The sequence below is a fragment of the Heliangelus exortis genome, chromosome 5, assembly GCF_036169615.1.
Source record: "Heliangelus exortis chromosome 5, bHelExo1.hap1, whole genome shotgun sequence".
Taxonomy (NCBI): Eukaryota; Metazoa; Chordata; class Aves; order Apodiformes; family Trochilidae; genus Heliangelus; species Heliangelus exortis.
This window is the reverse complement of record NC_092426.1, coordinates 40,141,935-40,162,676: the sequence shown is the minus strand read 5'-3', so window position 1 is coordinate 40,162,676 and position 20,742 is coordinate 40,141,935. Positions and strand designations below refer to the sequence as shown.

Here is a 20,742-nt window from a genome sequence, read left to right as displayed (position 1 = left end):
GTGTAATTTGAACACACTTTCAGTCATGGAGACCTTCTTTCCTTGCTGACTCCTGCAGGGAAATGTGCATTTTTTAGGTTTATATCTGCTAAATTCTTTTGAGTGTGACAGACCAGCATGATGGCTTATTAACAGGAATCCAGAGGAGACACAGAATAACACAAGAGACCAGAGTCAGGCTCCATGTGTAGAGCTACACAGTAGACGGTGACCCATGAGCCCAAGATAACTCAGTGCAGACAAAAGATGAATCTGCACAGGACTGATTATTAGAGCTTAATGTGGGGATAAAATGGCAGAAAAAGTTTTAGACATTGGCACTGCAGATATTTAGTGAGTCAAACTCGGTCTTTCAGTGTCCTACTAACCAACCATACCAATTTTTTGTTTATTTTATATCACAAATTAAATCTTGAACCTACTCTTTAAAGTATTTTGCTTGTGTAAAGCAGAATGTAGTAAATAATCTGGTTATGTATTTCATCTGCATTTGATGAATTCACCCCACAGTAAATAGTGATTCAGCTATCCAGCTAGAGAAGTGCTAGCAGACTACATTTTTTGTGTTAAAAAATGCGTTTTTAACACATTTTTAAAAATCAGTCTAGGCACTTATGCCAGCCATATGACAAAAATACATTTAAACCTCCCAGAAACCTTATATCAACAAATAAAAACTCCACAAAAAATTGTGATACGTTCCACCAAATAAAGAGGATGTAATAATGTGAAAATAAGCCCAAACATTATGCATCAAAGCTTGACCAGCTACCACAAAAGCCCTGATGAAAGCTCTTGCCCAAGAGGAGAATTGAAGTAACTCAGTAACAACAACCTTGCAAACAACATAGTGCAAATGTAGGAAACTGACAATGTAGGAAACCATGACAACTAGAAGATTAATCTGTTCTTTTTGGTCACCTTGACATCAACCAGTCTTACAGCAGTTCAAACAAAGTTACTCTCAACAACGCCAGGCATCCAATTACACATTCCCTAACGCACTGGGCCACCCTGTTTCTTAAAAAGAATCAGTAGTGAAATACTGGACAAACACCTCTATCAAGACTGGCACCCTGCAGGAGAAAATCTCCACAAGTCCTCTGACACAGCCAGGAAATAGTGATTCAGGTATCCAGGTGGAGAAGTGCTAGCAGGTTACTGGTATACTATTTGCAGAACAGCACCAAGATTAACAAAGAACTTCAATATCATTTAATCTGGAAACACAGAAGCTGTCTTGAAGTTTGTAGTATCTTAAAAAGCAAATCTTCTCTATGCCACAACAGCCTTTCCTGACAAATTCTTGATATCCCCTTGAATTACTTATAATTAACACTGATCTTTGTAATCCTAGATATTATCCTATATCCTATAATCCTAGATTACAAGAGATATGAAAATATCTGAAATATATGTTTATATATATGTACATACACATGAATAATACCAGTTTCACATGCAATATTCCATTTAGCCAAGATACACAGATAAAAAATTTTTAAGAAAAGAATATTTGGCAACTTGTTAAATCCCTTATATAAAAAACTATGCAAGTTAACATGTACTTTAAAGAACCCAAACAAACTACACCAGCAATAAGAAAAAGCTCCACCAAAAAGCTGTGATCCTTAGAGTGAATGGGAGCATCTGATTTGCTCAATCTCTGTGCGTTCTATGTTCCTTTCAGGAGAAGAGGCCAGATGGACTGTGTGTAAGGAAGAAGAGACTGCTCCATCCCTGGGGAACTCCTGGGAATCCTCAGGGAAAAGAACAGCCCAGAGAATGCAATGTGCCACAGGCCAAGGGATACATATAGAAGGAGCTGGAGGTTTCCTCCAACTCACAGAGCAATACTGAAAAATTAAAGGGAAAGAAGCAGACAGCCTGATCTCAAAGGTGGAAAAACAAATTTCTGCTGGATGAGAGGCAAGCAAAAAGAGCATTCTGCAACATGAGATCATTTTATTACCCTAAACCAAAGCTGCAAATACACCAAGAACAGAGGGCAAATATTGTAGAAATATCTTTGTACCTATCTTCTCTTATGCAATTTCTTTGAACTTCTGTATTGTACAAAAAACTGCCCAGAATTTATTTTGATAAAACCTAGCTTCTGGCTGTTTGGTTTCAGCCTAAGTGACTTGAGTGTTCCTTGGGGACACAAAAATCTACTACAAATACAACCAGGTCTCAAACTGCAGGACAGTCTGGTTATGATACTCACTGTGCCAGCCTAAAGAACACATTCATTCGACAAGAAAATTCTTAAGAAAAAAAAGAGAAAGGAGAAAAGAAGGAGAAAAGAAGGAGAAAAGAAGGAGAAAAGAAGGAGAAAAGAAGGAGAAAAGAAGGAGAAAAGAAGGAGAAAAGAAGGAGAAAAGAAGGAGAAAAGAAGGAGAAAAGAAGGAGAAAAGAAGGAGAAAAGAAGGAGAAAAGGGAAAAAGGGGAAAAGGGAAAAGGAAAAACAGAAGAGGAAAAACAGAAAAGGAAAAAAGGAAAAGAAAAAAGGGAAAAAGGAAAAAAAGCAGCTGTGATTAGAAAAGAAAAAGAAGAGTAGCTGTGATTGCCTGCATAGTACACAGACATCTTCCAGTGCCACTGTGGTTTCAAACTTTCACAGTGGGATTCGTCTCATAACTTCCCGAGATCTACAAGGCAGATTCTTATAATCCAAGTGTGCATTTCTAGTATGGGTTTTCAGCTCATCCTGAAGTACAAAGGATGTGAATTTAAGGCTGTCAGAAATACAGAAATTTGCAAGTTTGGCTTAAAGAATAAAAAAAATTTTAAAAGGATTAGTCCTAGGAGGCAGGGACATAAAAGCCTTCTGGCATCAAAACCACAACTTTAATGAAGGTTCTACTGGGGCAAATGCCTGGGGTGATCCTGGCAGTGAAAGTAGAGAAGTAATATCTACACAAATAATGGGTTTTTTTAACAGACAGCACCAGGCCTGGCATGAGACTACTTGCTCCACTTCTGGCACAGATAGTTTACAAATTCATCAAGAACCAGTGACCAAGAAACCCAAACACAAATAACTTCTCTGGAGAACAAATTTCAGAGTGGAGATAACCCCTGAAAGTGGCAGCCTCTCTGTCAGTTGTCTGTTTAACTGGTGATCTCAAGTCTTTGAGGATATTCTGCTTCAGGCAAGCAGTACTTTTATTTCAGTCCAACATAGATAATTGCACTCAGCAGAGAAATAATTGGATGAAATGTAATGGCTTATTTCATATAGATAGTAACTCTTGCTAACTGAATAGTCCTTTCTCACTTTAAATTCCATTAATCTGTGACAAACTGGGTTTTGGAATTGTGGAAGATTAATTTACCAGATTTAATGGACTACATCATTTGCCCACATTAATAATCAAATTCTTATTACTTTAGACTAAGTTTTAAATAGTGTTTACATTACTTCCAAAGAACAGAAATTCTTTCTATTTTTTCCTTTTGCTACAATTGTATCCTTAAAGACTCATGCTTTACTACAGACTTTCACATAGACAGAGCTCAGCTTTTTTGGGAAAAAGATACTTTCTAAGGTATTAAGTTAATTACAATATATTGTTATGACTGCTTATTAATGAGACACAAATTGCCACTACAATCCCGTTTGGAACAGAGTTATATTTATAACAGGCTTACAGACAGATTTTACTGCATTTCTATCACTTCTTGGATGAACTTTATTCAGCAGGAACAAAACTCCTACAGAATTTTTAGTATAATAGAAAAGGTACTTCAAAAATGGAGAGGCCAGATCAACAACTGAAAATATAATTCCAGCACATCTCTGAACAGCGTCTTAATGATGATGTAGTTAAAGGTCATTTTCACCTGAAATGGTCTGTTAAATTCTAATTACAAAAAAAAGTGAATTTTCAGAATGGTAAGTAGTTCTGAAATTTGATATTACTTGATTTTATAATAATTCCAATTGCGTAATATCCCAAAGAGCAATACAGTTTATATGCTAGTATTTATGAGAGGTGCAATCAGGTTCCTAAAAGAAATAATTTAAAGGGTTTTTTGCATTTTATTTACATGCACAAATATGCACATATACAGACAGTTGTGACTGAATAGCAACAACCAGCATTAAGGATCCAGGTCTTCTGATAAAAAGATAAAAATGGATCAAGTTAAAGGGTCATAGTCAAAGCTGTAATGACACAAGCTGGATCTTTCCCTCACGTCCCATGACATACAAGTAATAATTTTATTTTCATGCTTCAGACGTATTTTAGCCCATATAGCAGCAATTTATCCTAAGGGACTTCTAAGCTGTATATCAGTAGCCTGCTTAAACCAGTCCCTAATCCTTTCAACATATATCAGAATCAACCCATCTAAGTACCTTTCCTGATGACCCAAATCAGACAGAAATTCATCAATGCGTCCTGGCAGTTCATTTCCTTCTAGATTTTTCAACTTCTTCAGTTCACTCTGGAGGAAAAACCAAAGTTCCTTAGCTCCATTTTCAATCCTTCTCCTCAATATTTCATGGTCTTTTCCAAGGCCTCCTACTGAAAAAAAAAAAAAAAGAGCATTAGCAACTGTTAAACATCAGCACTTTGTTAAGAAACCAATATTTTAGAAGAAAAATTATCTCCTAACCATTTGTTGTCCGCTTTTTATAATTTTCTATCTGTTCTTTGGCCTTTAAGAGTTGCTCCTCTAAAGCATGTACCTTTCCTGCAGCTGGACCCTGGTCAATGGGACCATCTGGTATCCTGGAATATAGGAAAAGAAAGAAGTTATATGACTTATAAATATAATTGTTATTTGAGAAATTATTTGCATTAGCCATTCAGCTCTCCTCTCATTTTGCTTCCATCCTGTTTTGCTGAGAAGTCTTCTTGGCATTTTCTCAAAACCAGAAGAAATTAAACATAGTAATAGAAATAAAGATTTTTAAAACCACAATACCATTAAAAAATAAAAAAAAATCAGTGGATAAGACAGCTGCAGCACAGAGTGAACATGGTGTTTACAAGACTTCCACTCACTGACAAGAGCAGCCTTGTGAAAATAGGTTTTTGCAGCAGTTTAAATCAGACTATTTTTTTGACTGACTGGCACACAACAAAGCCTAATAAAGGGAGGTACCCTCCCAGCACTCAACTTCCCTCTATTTTTTATAATCACACCTCAAACACATTTTAGAGGACTGGAACTCCACTTTTAAGCTAAGTTTTCCTACATACCGAGACAAGATTTCAAAGTTGTTTCCGGATGTTGAACACTATGCCAGCTTCTTAAATCTCCCTTCATTATTATTTTTTATGACAACTCTGGTATTCTGAACTGCTGGTCACCTAAAACAACACCAGCAATCAAAATATCCATTTGGGGTATGTGAACACAGGCCAAGTACAGAAATATGTATCCCTAAACCCCTGAGCCATCAGTCAGAGCTGAGGGGATTACTGAGCTGAGGTTTGCTCATCATCTCAACTTGAGTCCACATGCTAATAAAACTGGTATTATTAGACTATAGAAATCAGATCCTACGTTCTGTTTGCCTCACAAATGGAAAATTAACGCAGTGAAAATAAAATCCCTTTTTATCTCTAGAGAAAATACACTATTGGTGGAAACAAGGGTTAAAAATTATTTCGACTTTTGTAGGAGCTGAACCTGGAAAGGAAAAGAGAAAGCATGAATGTGTAATGAAAAGTCTTGAGAACTGTGAAGAACAGAGAATGCAGAACCCAGAGCTGATGCTTCATTTGTAATGGAACATGAGCATAAAAAGCAGGGGATATTCTCTCTCCACACACACAGTTTCAATGCACCATATGGGAAGACCACTAGCCAGGCAGAAGATGCCTCTAGCATAGAGAAAATAGTGGTTAGAGGGAGTATTTGCACCCTAAATAAAAAATGACAGCATTATGAAGATGCTAATGAGATGTCATTAGCTTTAATGTCTCTCAGATCTGAATAATTAAATACCAATAAAAATTTAGGAACTGATGAAAAGTGCATTTCACTAGAACATTTGAACGGAACAAACACCTAATGTAAACATCAGAAAGGTAAATCACATCAGGGATATCATTTAAGCCCCTTGTTTTCAAAGGGGATTGGAGAAGTGAAAGAGAAAAATATGCAGTCTGGCAGGAATTTAATAAGCTCCCTATTGAAAGCAAAATAGGGATAATTAAATCGTTGCAAAATATTAATTTGTGTTTTAAAGCTACCATAGTTAATAAAAAGGAATTAACAGTAACTGCTCATGTATCTGCTTTTTACTGTAGTGAGAGAACAAGCACTGCAATACTGAGGAAAATTTTCTGCTCTTCAGCACTCTCTAAATACTCCCTTGGCATGCACAACCCCTTTGTGAATTTGTTTCTACAATAAATATACAGTAGAACAACACAGTGAGATATGGTACTGCATTGCCAGGTACAGGACAAGACACACAAACAAACCTTTAAAGAACATATTAGGACTCTAGTTTAAAACCACAAGGTTTAAATCCATTTGTGATCTGACAGCTCAGTATCACAATTTGGATTCTGACAGGACAAGAAGCCACAAAATTACCAGGAAAAACAAAATAGCTTATCCTGTGTAAATCACATTCCTGAAAGGTAGGATTTGTGAAGAAGAATGCAGTGAAAGGATACAAAATCATTACTATACGAAATCTTAAGAGAGCACAGTCATCCTTTGAACACAAGGAAAGTCTGTGAAACCAGCAATCACAGAATCCTATAGAAGGATTATTGTGGATAATATGAAAGAAGTGTAATAATTCTGACCATTTGATATAACTAAGAATGTTTAAAAAAAGAAATGTACACACCATTTAATGTTCAACTTGCTTTGGCAAAGTGCAATCAAGAATTTACTACACTAGGGTTATTATACAAAAAAGGAGGTAATATGAGGCTGAAAGCCATTCTCCTAACTTAGCTGTGAGGACTTCCAAAAACTACATCACTTTAGGATAAAACTAAAATAACTTTTTTTGTTGGTTTTTTTCAGTTGTGTGTCTATATCTGTTACCTCTTCAGACTTGGAATTGCTGTGCTCCTCACTTCCATCCAGTCTCAAAATTCAGGAAAATGTTCTTCTCTGCAAGCAGCACAGCCTGCTTGCTCCTGCCCTCTGCATCAGCTGAGCTGGAGACAACTCAGCATCACACTAAAATCCTCACACATTGGCCTGTGCCATAGCTTCAGCTTTGAATTTTAAAATAACGTTTAGATTTTTATCAACCCAAAGCTATCCTTGATATCCCTTTCAATGCTTCCTACAGGCTTACTGAGGCCAGCAGCTGCCCAGAGTAATTGATAGAAGTACTTCCATAGATCTGCTTATGATGAATTGATCCTGAGTTTGGATTCTCTCCCAGCCTCTGTGCCAGCTCCACTACAGTGCTCTTTCAGAATTAAAATCCTACCTCTTCTTTCTGAAGCTACACTCAGAACTACAAAAATAATGCCTAGAAATACCTGTGTTTGGGTTTATTGGTTTGATTGCATTTTGCTCTTTTCCACACCTGTTTTTACTATGTAACACGTGATAACTGCTCAGATAAGAAACAGGGTATGGTATTTATGACAAGAATTGCAGGTTCTACAAAATTTCATATATAATGGACCCAGGCAGTAAATACATGTGGCACGTGATGGATTAGGAATATGAATACAATATGAATACACTTAACACAATCCCCTATTCTCCTGTAGAGAGCTCTGAAATTACTGGTTCCTATACCACCAGGTTTGTCTTCCAGGAGAGGATACCACTAACATAGCATGAAAGGAAGAAATTTGACTATCACCCAGCAAACCACAAAGCAGCAGACAAATACTTTACACCATTCATCTTTTGCAAAAGAGGATGCCCAGGACATAGATGAAATCACGCACAACTTGCCAGTTTCCACTTAATAAAATCAGATATTACAAAAGTAGTGATTTTCAGCTCTCCTCTCCCTAAAAGCTTTGGATCATTGAGATGCAGCAGTGACAGACTTCAGTAGAGGTATCATAATCCTACCAGTTAATAAAACTTTCAGGAAAAACAACATCATAGGCAGGCAATAAAACAACAGAATGTAATACTTTGGTTTCACTATTACTTCCCATACAGTTGCCCTTAAATAGCCACAGAAACTGCACTGAAGATTTCCCTTTTGGCTGTGAGGCCTTAGGGCACCTGCAGTTAAATGCTCTTGAAAGGTCCCTTCCATTTTTGCTGGATATTGAACAGTAAAAGAACAATCTATGCAGAACTCACTTTTATTACTATTTTGCACTTCTGGAATCCAGGCTGCTTCTCAAATAAACCCAACTTTGCCCACACTGGGTTGTTTATAAATATGTAAGGGCTGTGCTAACTCTCCAGATCTCATTACACCACAATATTCATGCACATAATTTTCTAAAACTCAGGCAATACAAAACACCTCTAATTCCATTTATCTTCGGAATCACTAATTTAGATCAATGCCTCCTTATAACCCCCAAACAAGGCTTTTACAAAGCACAATATTGGCAAAAGAGAAACTACAACAACTTCTTTGCTCAGGCTTTTCAAAGGAACTGTAAAAACTTTGTGGCACAGGAAGTAATTCCAAGCCATTCAAATTGCACCAAAAATGTGTACATTTTTTTTTCCAGGCAGTAAGGTATGACTGTTCAAACTTGCACAAAGTTCATATTAAAAATAACCTCATATTAAAAATACCTCAAAATAACCTCACCAAAAATTCGTACAAAAATCTGGAGTATTCTTAACCAATATGGGTAATAAACTACAAATATTAAATGTGTATGTGTATAAATATATATAATCAGAGGAAGATGATACAGTTTGTGATATCAAGCACACAAATGCTGGGGGGAGGAACCTAGATGACACAGGTCAACCTTACCAGACCACTGCTACGCACATCCTGGTGCATGGATGTGGTTGTGAACAAGACAGTGAATTCAGCTCACTGAATTTTAAAATAAACATTCTCACTCTCCCTCATTCTATAAATCTTCATTAAGGTTTGCTCTTCTCTAGCTTCCTACAACATACAAAACCTCAGAACTGGTCCCCAGGATCCACCAGGACTTTGGGACTGTCTGTGGGGGTTTAACCTGTGGTTTAACCTGACTGCACACACCTGCCTAAGAGGCTCCCTCTTGGGAGTTCTCAGGAAAGGAGATACCAGAAATCTCTATTAACAGCTGCCTGCCTGAAAAGCTGGAAGAAAATATTTAAAATTGTAATCATACCCATCTATAAAGTAACAAATAATTATAAAAAGGGAGATGACTCTTCTATTTTACACGTGCAAAATACAAGTGTAGCAGAAAGACAAGGAAAAGACTTAATTAAAAGACTTTATATTATGCAGTGGTTTATAGCAGCTCAGCTTCAGCAAGTACACATTTACCTTGAACAAGCTGTACAAATGTTTCCTGAACTTTTAAAATGAGTTTTTCCAGGTACTGCACTTAGTCAACGCTACTGCTACAACTGGTTTGCATCAGAACTGCACTTGTTTTAACCTGTCACTAAGAACATCATCACCTACAGGGCTCTGTTATTGTGACAGTAACACTTGGCTGCTATTAATTAATGACTCTTGAATAATAACTACATTAGACCAGAACTAATTGCTTATTATTGCTTTAAAGGTTTTGCAGTATATTTTCAGGTAATGACAGCACTTTTAAAAAAAAACAAACAAAAACCACAACATCATCAACTCTTGCCATTTCATTTCTAGCAATTCACGTTTCCACTGTTTTCTGAAAAGGTTTAATTGCTTTTAAATCCTACCTGAGAGATTCTGCCATCCTCCTTAAGTCTTCATTTTGCTGCTTTAAACGTTCAAGCTTAGCAAGTATCTTGGATAACTCCCGACTGGAGTGCTCTGGGTGCTCACTGTCCCGTACCAAGTGTCCACCAATATAAAAGAGCAAAGTCCCCCAAGCAAAGAGGATGAGCATAATCCAACGCCAAGAACCAGTCCATGGCCGCATTTTCAGAAGTTCCAGTTCACTCCAGAACTCCTTCTGCTCACAAAACAGCAAACATTTTCAGTCCTGAGCCTGTCCCAAAGCAGACGATTGCAGTTCCTCTGCTTCACCACATTGTGCTGGAGAACATTGATTCTCAAGGTGTATTTTACTGCAGCTCCTGAGAGAAGATCCTTATGGGACTTGAGACAGAGAGCATTAATTTCGCATCATTCTTCTCTTACATTCTGTGAAAAGAATTTTTAAAAATCTCAAATTATAAGTCTGATATATAAAAATATCTTGGATTGCATTTAAGCTAAATGGCATTACATTCGGGGATGGTGACACAAAGTATTACAATTTTCTATCCAGGAGTAAAAGAAAAACACTTCCACTTTCCATAAAAAATATCCTGAGTTCAAGACTGAACTACATAAACAATATGCAATTGGTTTAGGGTTTGAAATGGACAGAAGCAGCACCACCTTTTGTAAGAGAAATATTTACTGATTTCTCTGCCATTTCACACATGAAAAAAATCATTCTGTGGTAAACTTCACAGTCTCCTTTCCTACTAAAAAGAGCTATTATTCTATTACAAATTCACCTTTGTAGTCTTCACTTTTATGAATTCTCCATTTTTAACAAGACTCCCAGTCTGTAACAAAAGTTATTGCCATTCTAAAATGTATTATACTATTTGCAAATAGATTGCCCTCATAGCAGCCAATTTGCAATTTGCAAGCACTGCAAAGAGTGTAAGCATCAGCTTATAACCAAATGATTCATTGTACTTCTTATGCTAAAAAATTTATAGTGGTCTCTGCAATACCCATCTAAAATTAAACACAAAATTTTATTTCTTGCTTAAAATTGCAAGAAAATACAAATTCACTCTTCCACCTTCCCCTGACTTGCTAAAACAAAGAAAATTGAGTTTTTAAAAGACAGAAGAGGGAGATTTCAAGTAAAATTTCAGTGGCACTGTTATACTCATACATCTAAAATCAGGAATAACTTTAGAAATTAAATTTTCAGAACCTTTGTTCTTCTGATTTAAAACTATCCAACCCATTTTGACAAGTGTTATTATTAAAACTATAAGAATGCAAAAAATACTCTAAAGGTAATCCCCTCTCTTATCTAAAAACACTGCAACATTTAAAGAAATGAAAGTTCATCTCAACTTATTTTCTGCTTGGCAAAACATCACATAATGAGTGAAAGAACCTCCTCATTGTGTCAAGAAGAAAACTTAAATAGTAAGATTTAACTAATCAGCATGTCCAAAATCTTAAACACTTCCCACCTCTCTTACTCTTTCTCTGAATGTAACAATTCTAAAGTTTGTAGCAGCCAAATATCTGCCACTTATACTCAATTTGCAAAATACTTGATCTTTCAAATTCTCAAAGTTCTAAGTGCACCATATTTCCTCTGAGATGCTATCCACATCCCTCTCCTCCCAAATTATTCTCCTCTCTTCAAACCTCCTTTCATCTGAACTTCTTTTTCATTTCATTTAGGGGTTTTTTTAATTCCATTTTTATTTCTTCAATATTTTTCATTGAGATTTAGAAAAAAAACTTAAATTCCGAACTCTCCCAGTCATGGAGATATTTCTGGACCACACAATTCCAGATATAAGAATTCCAACATACTCTTAAAAGCACTGGAAAATTTCTCTAGGTATGTTGCAGAAGGGTTGTTTGTGCATTTTTTTTTAAAGAGGGAGAAAAATTTTACTTAAGACTAGTAAGATGGCAGACAAGATAAACTATCTGAAAATTGAATCTTCCTAATAAAATGGAAACCATCTGTAGGACCTCTCAGTCTTCTCCATCTAAAGCATCCATGCCAAGTTGAGCTATAAGTACAACAGTTTTCTTTGAAAGTCAGCTCAGAATCCCACAGTAGGAGTTTGTCAGTTCCTACAGACCTCTAAGAAAGCTTTATATAGCTTTAGCTTTAGCTTGGCAAAAGCAGGGGGCTGCCTGCACAAAGACAGTGGTTGCTTCAACAATTTTTACAGGTGAAAAGTTTCTGTCTGAAAAAAGTTCTGTCAGCAAAGCAAACCTGGTTATTTGTAAGGATGGTTACTGTACAACACCCATGGGCTGATGTTTAGGGTGGGAAAGGGTATTCTTACATCTCTGCTACCAAGAATCCAGGAAATGTCTGACTGTGGCTGCAACACACTTGGATGAAATCACAAAGTCCTTGGAGGGAAAGGAAATAAAAAATAATAGATGTTCAAACATTCCACTAGTGACCAGGTAAAAAATATGCTGGGAGCTGTGATGCAATTAACCAGATCATAAAATAAGAGAATCATTTTGGTTGAAAAAGACCTCGAAGATCACCATCTCCAACATTCAACTAGCACAGTGCCAACTGAACCACTGAACCATGTCCCTCAGCACAAATTCCTCCAAATTCCTCCACCACCTCTCTGGGCAGCTTGCTCCAGTGCCTGACAACCCTTTCAGTGAAGAAATTTTTCAAGACATCATAAAATCACTGCTTAAGAGAAAAGTTACTCTCATGTTTGTCATAACCAGTTTGCAATGAAGTAAAAAAATACACTACAGCTGTGATTAAGTTGAAGAAGAGGAACCATTTTAAAAAGAGAAGTGGACTCCATGCCACCTGCAAAGGTCTAATTAAAACAGCAGGTAAAAATCACTTTCACAATTAGCAAAGAAAGAAAGTATCCTTTTAAAAAGTTACAAGAACGATCAAACTACTAGATAGTTAAGACTGTAAATTCTGATACATCAAAGACATAAAAATTAATACTAAATCTTTTATCCAAAGGAGCTTATTGAAGACTCTAAGGTCATCAGATACTTTTTTAGACTGTTTTACAAGGAAAATACTATTTTTTTCAATCTGTTTTTCATAGCATAAAACTATGCCTACTTAAGTAGGCTCACAAATCAGGCACCTTCCTTAAGATGTGTTGGTCTGAATCAAGCACCAGTTTTAGTAGAACAGGATGTCAAACAAATCCAAATAATTAATATAACCCATCATCAGGAACAGATGTTCTTCTTCCAACAGCTCTAAAGATGTTCAGGAATGCAATGGTTTCATTACTAACAGTAGTACAGAACCTCTCACTTATAATCACCTTGTAGGAAATGAATGGAAAATGAAATGAGGAAACTGAATTCTTTGTAAAAACTACAGCTGGGATCCCTGCAGCTACAGGCCAGAAAAAAATCATATTCATGTCAGGCAAGCTGGCAGAAATAATAAGATTAAACAAAATTGCAGTCATAAGAGTGAATGTACTCATAGTAAAAAAAGTACTAACGTGGCTCTTGGAAAGAGAAATTTTGCCTCAGAAATTAGTTTTTATTTTTGAAGATGTAAATAAACAGAGGCCAGAGAGAACCAGTTCCAAGTGTTACACAGTTGATGCAGTCAACATGGATTTTCCAATAGCATGCAACAAGCTCCTGAGTATATTTTAAAGAAACAAAGCTGCATGGAGGAAGAAAGTTCATTATGTGAATCATCACCCTATTCAAAAAGCAGACACTTACAGGAAAAGTAGGCAATCAGTTTAAGTGGAAGGAATGATTGGGGACCTCACTGGGACTCAAGGTAGAGTTCATAAAGTTTAATATATTCATAAGTAATCTTGAAAACATGCTGAAAAGTGAGGTAACAAAGCCTGCACTTTTAGTATAAAAGCAGATAGCAATGAGCTGAAGGACATATAGAAACTACCTTAGGAAGAAATAGAACAAAAAATGAAAAATCAGTTTAACTCATTGTGGAGAGCTGTGTAGAGATAATCTTTGGAACATCCATCCAGAATGGATTTTAGCTGTGACAGGTAATTCTATGAAATATCAGGTCAGCACTAGGCAAAAAGGAACCAAGTCCTAACAGGTTTAAAAAAGCAAACCTAACCAAACCCAAACACCAAACCACAAACACAGATGCAAGAATGAAAAAAAAAAAAACCAATACAAAACAAAAACCAGAAATCATTGACATGTTATTGTATAAAAAGCTGTGCCATGGCTTTTTTATTACTTCACATCCAACTCATAAAGATCTGGTAGAAAGAGAAATCATACAGAGAAGAATTTCAAAAATTGGCAGAAGGCAAGAATGGTCCTCAGTAGTTGTGAGTGGCTGAACAGATTAGTGGAAAGCACAGCTTAAGAATTAACATAGCAAATCTATAAAACTCATAATTGGTATAAGAAACAGGGTAAATTATTTGTTCTTACTTCTACTACAAGAGGATAATGAGCAAAACTTTTTGGGTTTGCACAGATTCAAAACAAACCAAGGTCCTTCTCAAATTGTGCACTTCAGTGTCAAACTCGTTTTGACCAAACACTGTGGGTGTTAAAAGTAAAAATTCCAAATGCCATTGGACCATTTCAGGGAAGATTAAAATTCATCAAAGGCCATCCACAAAGATCCTACCCAGAGCTCTGAGTCCTATGTCACATATTGTTGGAAACTGAAAAGTCTACCAGAGTAGTATGATCATAACATTAACATCATTAACAAAAATAATTTACAAGCTTTTAAACATTTTTTATTATGAAAACCAAAAAGCCCACATTTTAAAAGGGCTAACAATCCTACATTAGCTATATAAAAATAAATTTTATAACTAATTTTTAACAGAAAAGTAACTTCTCAAATGTTTGGTTTGAAAAGATAAACAGAAACTCAGACAGAAATACCAGGAAAATGCCTAAAAATGATCAAGTACTTCTGGCTCTCAAGAGCTTTTTAATTGTATATAGGAGAAAAATAGGTAATACCATTTTTTTTTCATCTTATGTACATCTAATGGTCCACAGTAGATATTTTTCAAGTATGTTGCTCTTATAGCACATTCACATTGTTTAAACTATCAGCAATTTAAATTTAACTTTCTTTAATAGTAACCTGTTTTTGTTCCCTGAAAACAAATAAAATTAAATCTAAAAGAATTAATGGATTTAATATTTTAAAGAGCATAGAGTTCTGAAACTACTAAGTTAAGCATTTTATATAATATGTAAAAGATTTCAAATATATGCAAAAGATACCTTTTATCTGATTCCTGTGAGTCCCTGATGATATCATTGGTCTTTTTGTAAGGTCACAGTACAGTTAAATATAAAATAAAGAGGCCAGACTATCTGAATAAAAAGGAAGCAGGCATTAAGCAGTCTGTCTATATCTCAGAAGGTGATCTATCTAATTATACATAGGCTCTAACTACCCTTAACTATTGGCTTTGGATTGTAATGTACCTTTTACATTTTTTTCTTCCATTTCATACTGCTCTGGGAATTCAAGCTGTCAGAGTATTTCAAAGTCCATAGAAGACCTGTAAATTAATTTTAAAATAATAAATAAATAAATAAATAAAAGACTAGCAGAAATCAAAAGAAGAAACAGTGAAACAAAAGAAAAAAAATTATCACATTTGTAAAAGTGTTAAATTTCTGCAGCTTGTATCAGGTTTCTGAAAGACCTCCACATGCAGACACACACCACAGATACCTTCTGCCAGACAGAAAGTGGAGATGCAGTAGCAATATTTATCATTCTTTCATTTTACATTGGTGTTCCCATACTGTAAACTAAACTCAGGACTGCCAAGACTGAAAGGATGAGCCTGAAGTTACAGAAAACTCAGCAGCAGCCCCCCGAGCAGTAATTCAAACCTGAGAGGAGTCAGAGCATTCAGGGTCATTACCATTATCTGCTCTTGAATCCCAAAAAAGAGCCCACCAAATAAAAGCTGGGGGAAAGCATTACCAATAAATAAACTTCCTTAAGCAGGAAAGAGGAGTCATAGAAGTCTGGAGATGAAGAGGCTACAGATAGCCATGAAATCCTCTCAGAATAAGGAGAAACAAAGAAATATTGGTGGCAATTAACATCAAGGCTTCTTGCTTTTAAATGTAGGGGGTTTCTGTCACTCCTTGTATGTTGATTTTTATTTCAAACTCTCGTTTCATCTACTAAAAGAATCAAACCAGTATCAGGAAAAGGTTTTGTAGATTAAGAACAAAGTAATATTAAAAGCAAAGACTAAGTTGAAAGCCAAAGATCACCCACAGCAAGCTGGTTTTCATGTTTAATTGAATCCTGTAGCTCTATTATAAAAATACAATACAAAATACACAGTACTATTTAATGAAAAAAGTTCTGATAGCTTCTTGTTATTATAAATCATTAGGAATACACAATCTTTAATGCATCAGTTGAATGGAAAATAAATATTGCAAGAGAGGAATTCAAATTTCTTTGCTGCTAAATGCATAGCACAGAAAATGTGGTTTGTGTCACAAATTTATTTAGAATCCATTAAAGAGAGGACAGAATATTTACAGAGAAATATACCTCTGCTTCAATGCCTTAATCAGGAAATCAAATTGTGCACAACACACATGTAAGCCACATTTTACTGTAAGCATATAAAAATATTTTGTTGTCATATATAACAGGGGAGGTTTGGTCAGAAACCTTTGCTTCCATACAAATTAATTCAGTGTTTATAAAAGGACTAAAGCAGTAAAGAGAACATTAATTTCATTAAAATGATAAAAAATGGGTCTGAAGAGTAGCTCCAACATCTCATCAGGAGAAATAATGTGCATCCATGTCCAAGTGATTTTGCTAGAGCAAAAATGATTTATTAATGAGGAAATATTCTCTTTTCTCACCTTGCCCCCCAAATGATGGTTATTTAAAAAGCTTCCAAAGGGACTTTGAAACTTGAATAGCCCAAAACTGCAACATTTCCCATGAGTTCCATGAGGTCCTCATTAACTTCCTATTCCTACCATGCTTTCAATAACAAACTCAGTGATGGAGTGAGTGGAGGTCTTCTCCTTCTGTATTTTTGCTTTCTATTCAGAGGTATGGATCCAGCACAGCATTATGCTTTATCTTGGCTATGTACAGTTTCAAGTTATATTCAATTCAAAGTTATCTAAGTGTACTTTTGGCTCAGTCACCTACTGACCTACATTCATTAAAAAAAAAGAAAAAAAAAAAAAAAGAAAAAAGGAAGTGTATCTTACTGTATGTCAAAAAGAAGTAAAAAAAATCACTCCTGAAGTAAAACCCATAGATCAATAGATCTAATACAAAAAGCATTATATTTAATGGCATAAACATTATGAAACATAAAATTCATTCCATTGTAATCCATTACATTCCATTGTAGTTGACAGAGCATTAAAAAGGCAGATTACACTGTACATGAAACTTAGATTGAACTTTCACATCATTGTTAGTTTCACTTAAAAGTAAAATCAACTTCAATAAGTTAGTATTTTTAGGACTTCACTAACAAAAATTACCTACTTTAAGTAGTGCTAAGTTATTCGGTTCTACTCAAAATAAAATAAAAAAAAAAAAAACCAGAAATCAACAACCAACTTTCTAATTCCAGTCCCTATGTAACAATGGCACTGCCTCTGGATTAGAGACTAAAGAAATAATCCCTTGAGTATATTAAAACAAAACTAAGGATCCAATATGATTAAATTACTCTGCAGTGTTTAATTACAAATATTATTCATGATGTATGCAGCACATTTCTTACAAAGATTTATATATTAATTAAATCATGAGACACCATCTTCAGCATCTGAACTGCATCCCAGGGGCAAAATTTCTTCAGTCAGATCCTATGTCCCAGCAGTTCAGGTAACCATGTCATAGAAACTTTGAAGTTCCACCTGAAGAAAAAGGATTCCCTTTCCCCATGACTGGAAAGTCTGTTTAAAAGCTCAGTCTTCCAATGCTTAGAAGACTTCTTCAATTTCCAAATGACATTGATACTTTGTTACTTTACACTGTTTTTTTCTTGCACTCATATAAATTCAGTTACAGGGCTCAGCACTGCCCTATCCTGTACACAGTGGTTTATCTACAAAACACATCTGCATCTCTCAGACTTTCATCCTGGGCTGAGTCTTCTGTGTCCACAAAAAGTGCTTGTGAACTCACAAGCACTTCATTGAAAGGAGTGCTTGTAAAATTCTCCACACCCTGTACCAGCTCCATTCTGATTAAGCCTTTTAGGAATATCAGGAATAAGAACTATACACATAACACATAAGATGTTGCTGCTATCTCCTATGAAACTTGCCTTTTCCTCTGCCTTCTGTGATAAATCCTAGGACTGGATTTGTCTTCTTCATGGCCACATTACTCTGCAGTCAGCAACCATTTTGCAAGGACATAATAATTCCCAAGTATTTTTTTGCATCTGTATCTTTTCAGATTATCTGATAAACTCCCATCTTCTATACAGAAATTCTTGTTTTCAATCCTTTTAACTTTGTGTCTTTATAATTTATCCCATTCTACCACACCAGTTTCCCAAGTAAAATTCTTTTTGCATATTTTTCTGAGCCCCATCATAACACTCACCTACTTTGTGACCTAAAGGTCATTATAATCTGTTATCTTTCTGTAAAATGGTCACTGCTGAAAACACCTGTGATGAGTGACAGATGTAATCCACTGCAATAACAGTCTCTTCTCCAGCCTAATCTTCCTTTTAACACAAGTCACTGTCACTTGATCCTTTCAGCTATTCTGAATAATGATGCTATTTCTCATCCCTATTTTCTCTAACTCAATAAATAATTTTCTAACTGCCAAGAAAAATGCTGAAAGGAAGATCAGTTACAGTTTCTCCCAAACAATACTCATTAGGAACTTTATTTTCCCTCACTGAAACAGTTAATAAGCAAATCCTGCATAATACAGATCAAATAATCTTTGGCAAACCTGTGTGGCATTTATCTCATTTTTTATTTCCATCTAGCTCTACTTTGTCAATTCTTATTTCTTTTAAAATCTGTCCCCATGCCTTGCATACTACTGTGATCAAGCCAGGGCTGGTAATTATTTCTAAATCTAGCATTAATCCATACTAATCCCAAGAGACTTTACCCAATTTACTTCCAACCATTTTAGAATATTGACTGGAAAGCATCTCATTCATCTGTAATTTTTATTACCTTTATTAATATACAAATTTTACATATATATCTTATTTTCTTCAACCAGTTGACACTTCTGAAGCAGTTGGGTTGGACTAGAACATATCCAGATCCTTTACAAAGTCAGCTACTCTGAAATTTCGTGACATAAGAGAACTCCTCAGGGTTTAATTAGCATTTTTTTACAGCTTTTAGTCTGTAAAAATATTGCAAAATGCATAACATGAAAATGTAGAAACTATCTTTCACATAAAAAGCAGAAAATTTTTAATACCATTGCTTCACAACACATCTGAAAACTATCTTACCCTCTCAGTGGCAGCAGGAAATAAACACAACTGCATCATGGGCCTGGAGACTAACAAGGAATCCTGCTAGTCCATCAGCCAGTGAAATTAATACCTGTTTGAAAGAAAAAAAAAAGTTCCTTTAGCTTCACATACAACCAGAAGTCTTTCACATTCCCTAAGAACATCTTCCTTTTGATTTGCCCTTGTACATTGAGACAGAACCTACTTCTTTATCTTTACATACCACATTTTCTACCCTGTATTTAACTAATTATGGATTTTCCACAAATATGGAGTGCTTAATTAATGACAATATTTTTAACTATCTTTCATTATACCTAGATTAGATACAATGTGATGTTGCAATCCAAGAATTAAAGCAATTTTAAGGCCTGTATTTAGTAAGTTGTACAAGCCAGTTCTACACAAGGCCCAGGCTTCACTTGCAAATATTTGGTTAAAGTTGGATTCATTAATTTTTACAGATACTATCAAACTGGCAGCCAAAAGATGTTATAAATTGTGAATGCAAGAGATAAAGCAGAATATTCAAATATAGTAATTCAGTCATTTGTAGTTCTGTCAAATAATTGTTTCCCCATCTCTAAGCATTACTCTGTTCAAAATACCAGTCGAAACTTGGAAATTGAAAAAAAAATAAAATCAAGGATGGAATACCTGTTTTTAACTCTGTTTTTTATAAAATTAATAGAAGAGTATTTGTTTATACTCATCCATGTACATTATGGTTTATAAAAAGTATAAAATAAACCTTGTGAAGAAAATCAACTTCCTTTAATCCAAATATTAAAATTCACTAAAACACTTAAGGCAACTGAAGCAATCACAAACCTGGACATATGAAAAAAGACAAATACAAATAAATTGAACAGCTCTAGAAGATTATCCTGTATCAGAAGAATACAGCATCCAGAGTTTCAAGAAAATTCCTGCTATATTGTAAAGAAACAAAGTTTTCTTCATGCCTTCTTAACCTAAAACCGTAATTCAGCCCTTACAACAAAATGCTTTGACCATTTTAGCATTTATTAGGGACAACATCCATACCATCCCAAGCCCTGTGGATGTGCAGAGCTTTGAGATGTGTTCTCTGTTCCTTCTGACAGTGTTGAAGAGGGCAGAAAGCATTCTTCTGAATTCCTTATTCACAACCATCTCACTGCTTCTTGGAGATGTCTAGGTCAGCCAGAACCTCCCAGAAACACCATCTGCATTCCTAGGAAATTGCCTGCCCATCCTCAGGTCTGGGAGCTTCAAGATACAGTATGGGAGTCAAGAAAGTTCCAGTATAAGAAAATTCTTGCAGCCCAAGAAAAAAAAAAATGGAATAAGGAGAAGGCTCCATGACCTCACACACACCAGGAAAAAAACTTCAGCAGGGCAGTTCCTCAAGTTCCTGAATGAACTGGAACCAAGCAGAAGGAAATGAGCACTCAAACCACTATG

General features: G+C 35.5%; 1 protein-coding gene and 1 long non-coding RNA gene across 2 annotated transcripts in view; one reads left to right on the top strand and one right to left on the bottom strand.

The window, feature by feature from the left end:
- Positions 1–20,452, bottom strand: part of FUT8 (fucosyltransferase 8) — a 66,009-nt gene extending 45,557 nt beyond the window's left edge. Inside the window, exons 1-6 of the mRNA XM_071744968.1 lie at positions 20,344–20,452; positions 19,294–19,387; positions 15,266–15,342; positions 9,808–10,234; positions 4,627–4,742; positions 4,367–4,535 (exon numbers count right to left, since the gene is read on the bottom strand). Coding sequence (XP_071601069.1) covers positions 4,367–4,535; positions 4,627–4,742; positions 9,808–10,010 — 488 coding nt within the window. The 5' untranslated portion in view covers positions 10,011–10,234; positions 15,266–15,342; positions 19,294–19,387; positions 20,344–20,452. The remainder of the gene's footprint in view (positions 1–4,366; positions 4,536–4,626; positions 4,743–9,807; positions 10,235–15,265; positions 15,343–19,293; positions 19,388–20,343) is intronic.
- On the top strand, positions 690–2,024 carry LOC139796640 (uncharacterized). Its single transcript, XR_011726078.1, has 2 exons — positions 690–1,131; positions 1,691–2,024. It is a non-coding gene; the product is annotated as an uncharacterized lncRNA (long non-coding RNA).
- Positions 20,453–20,742: the final 290 nt, after the last annotated feature.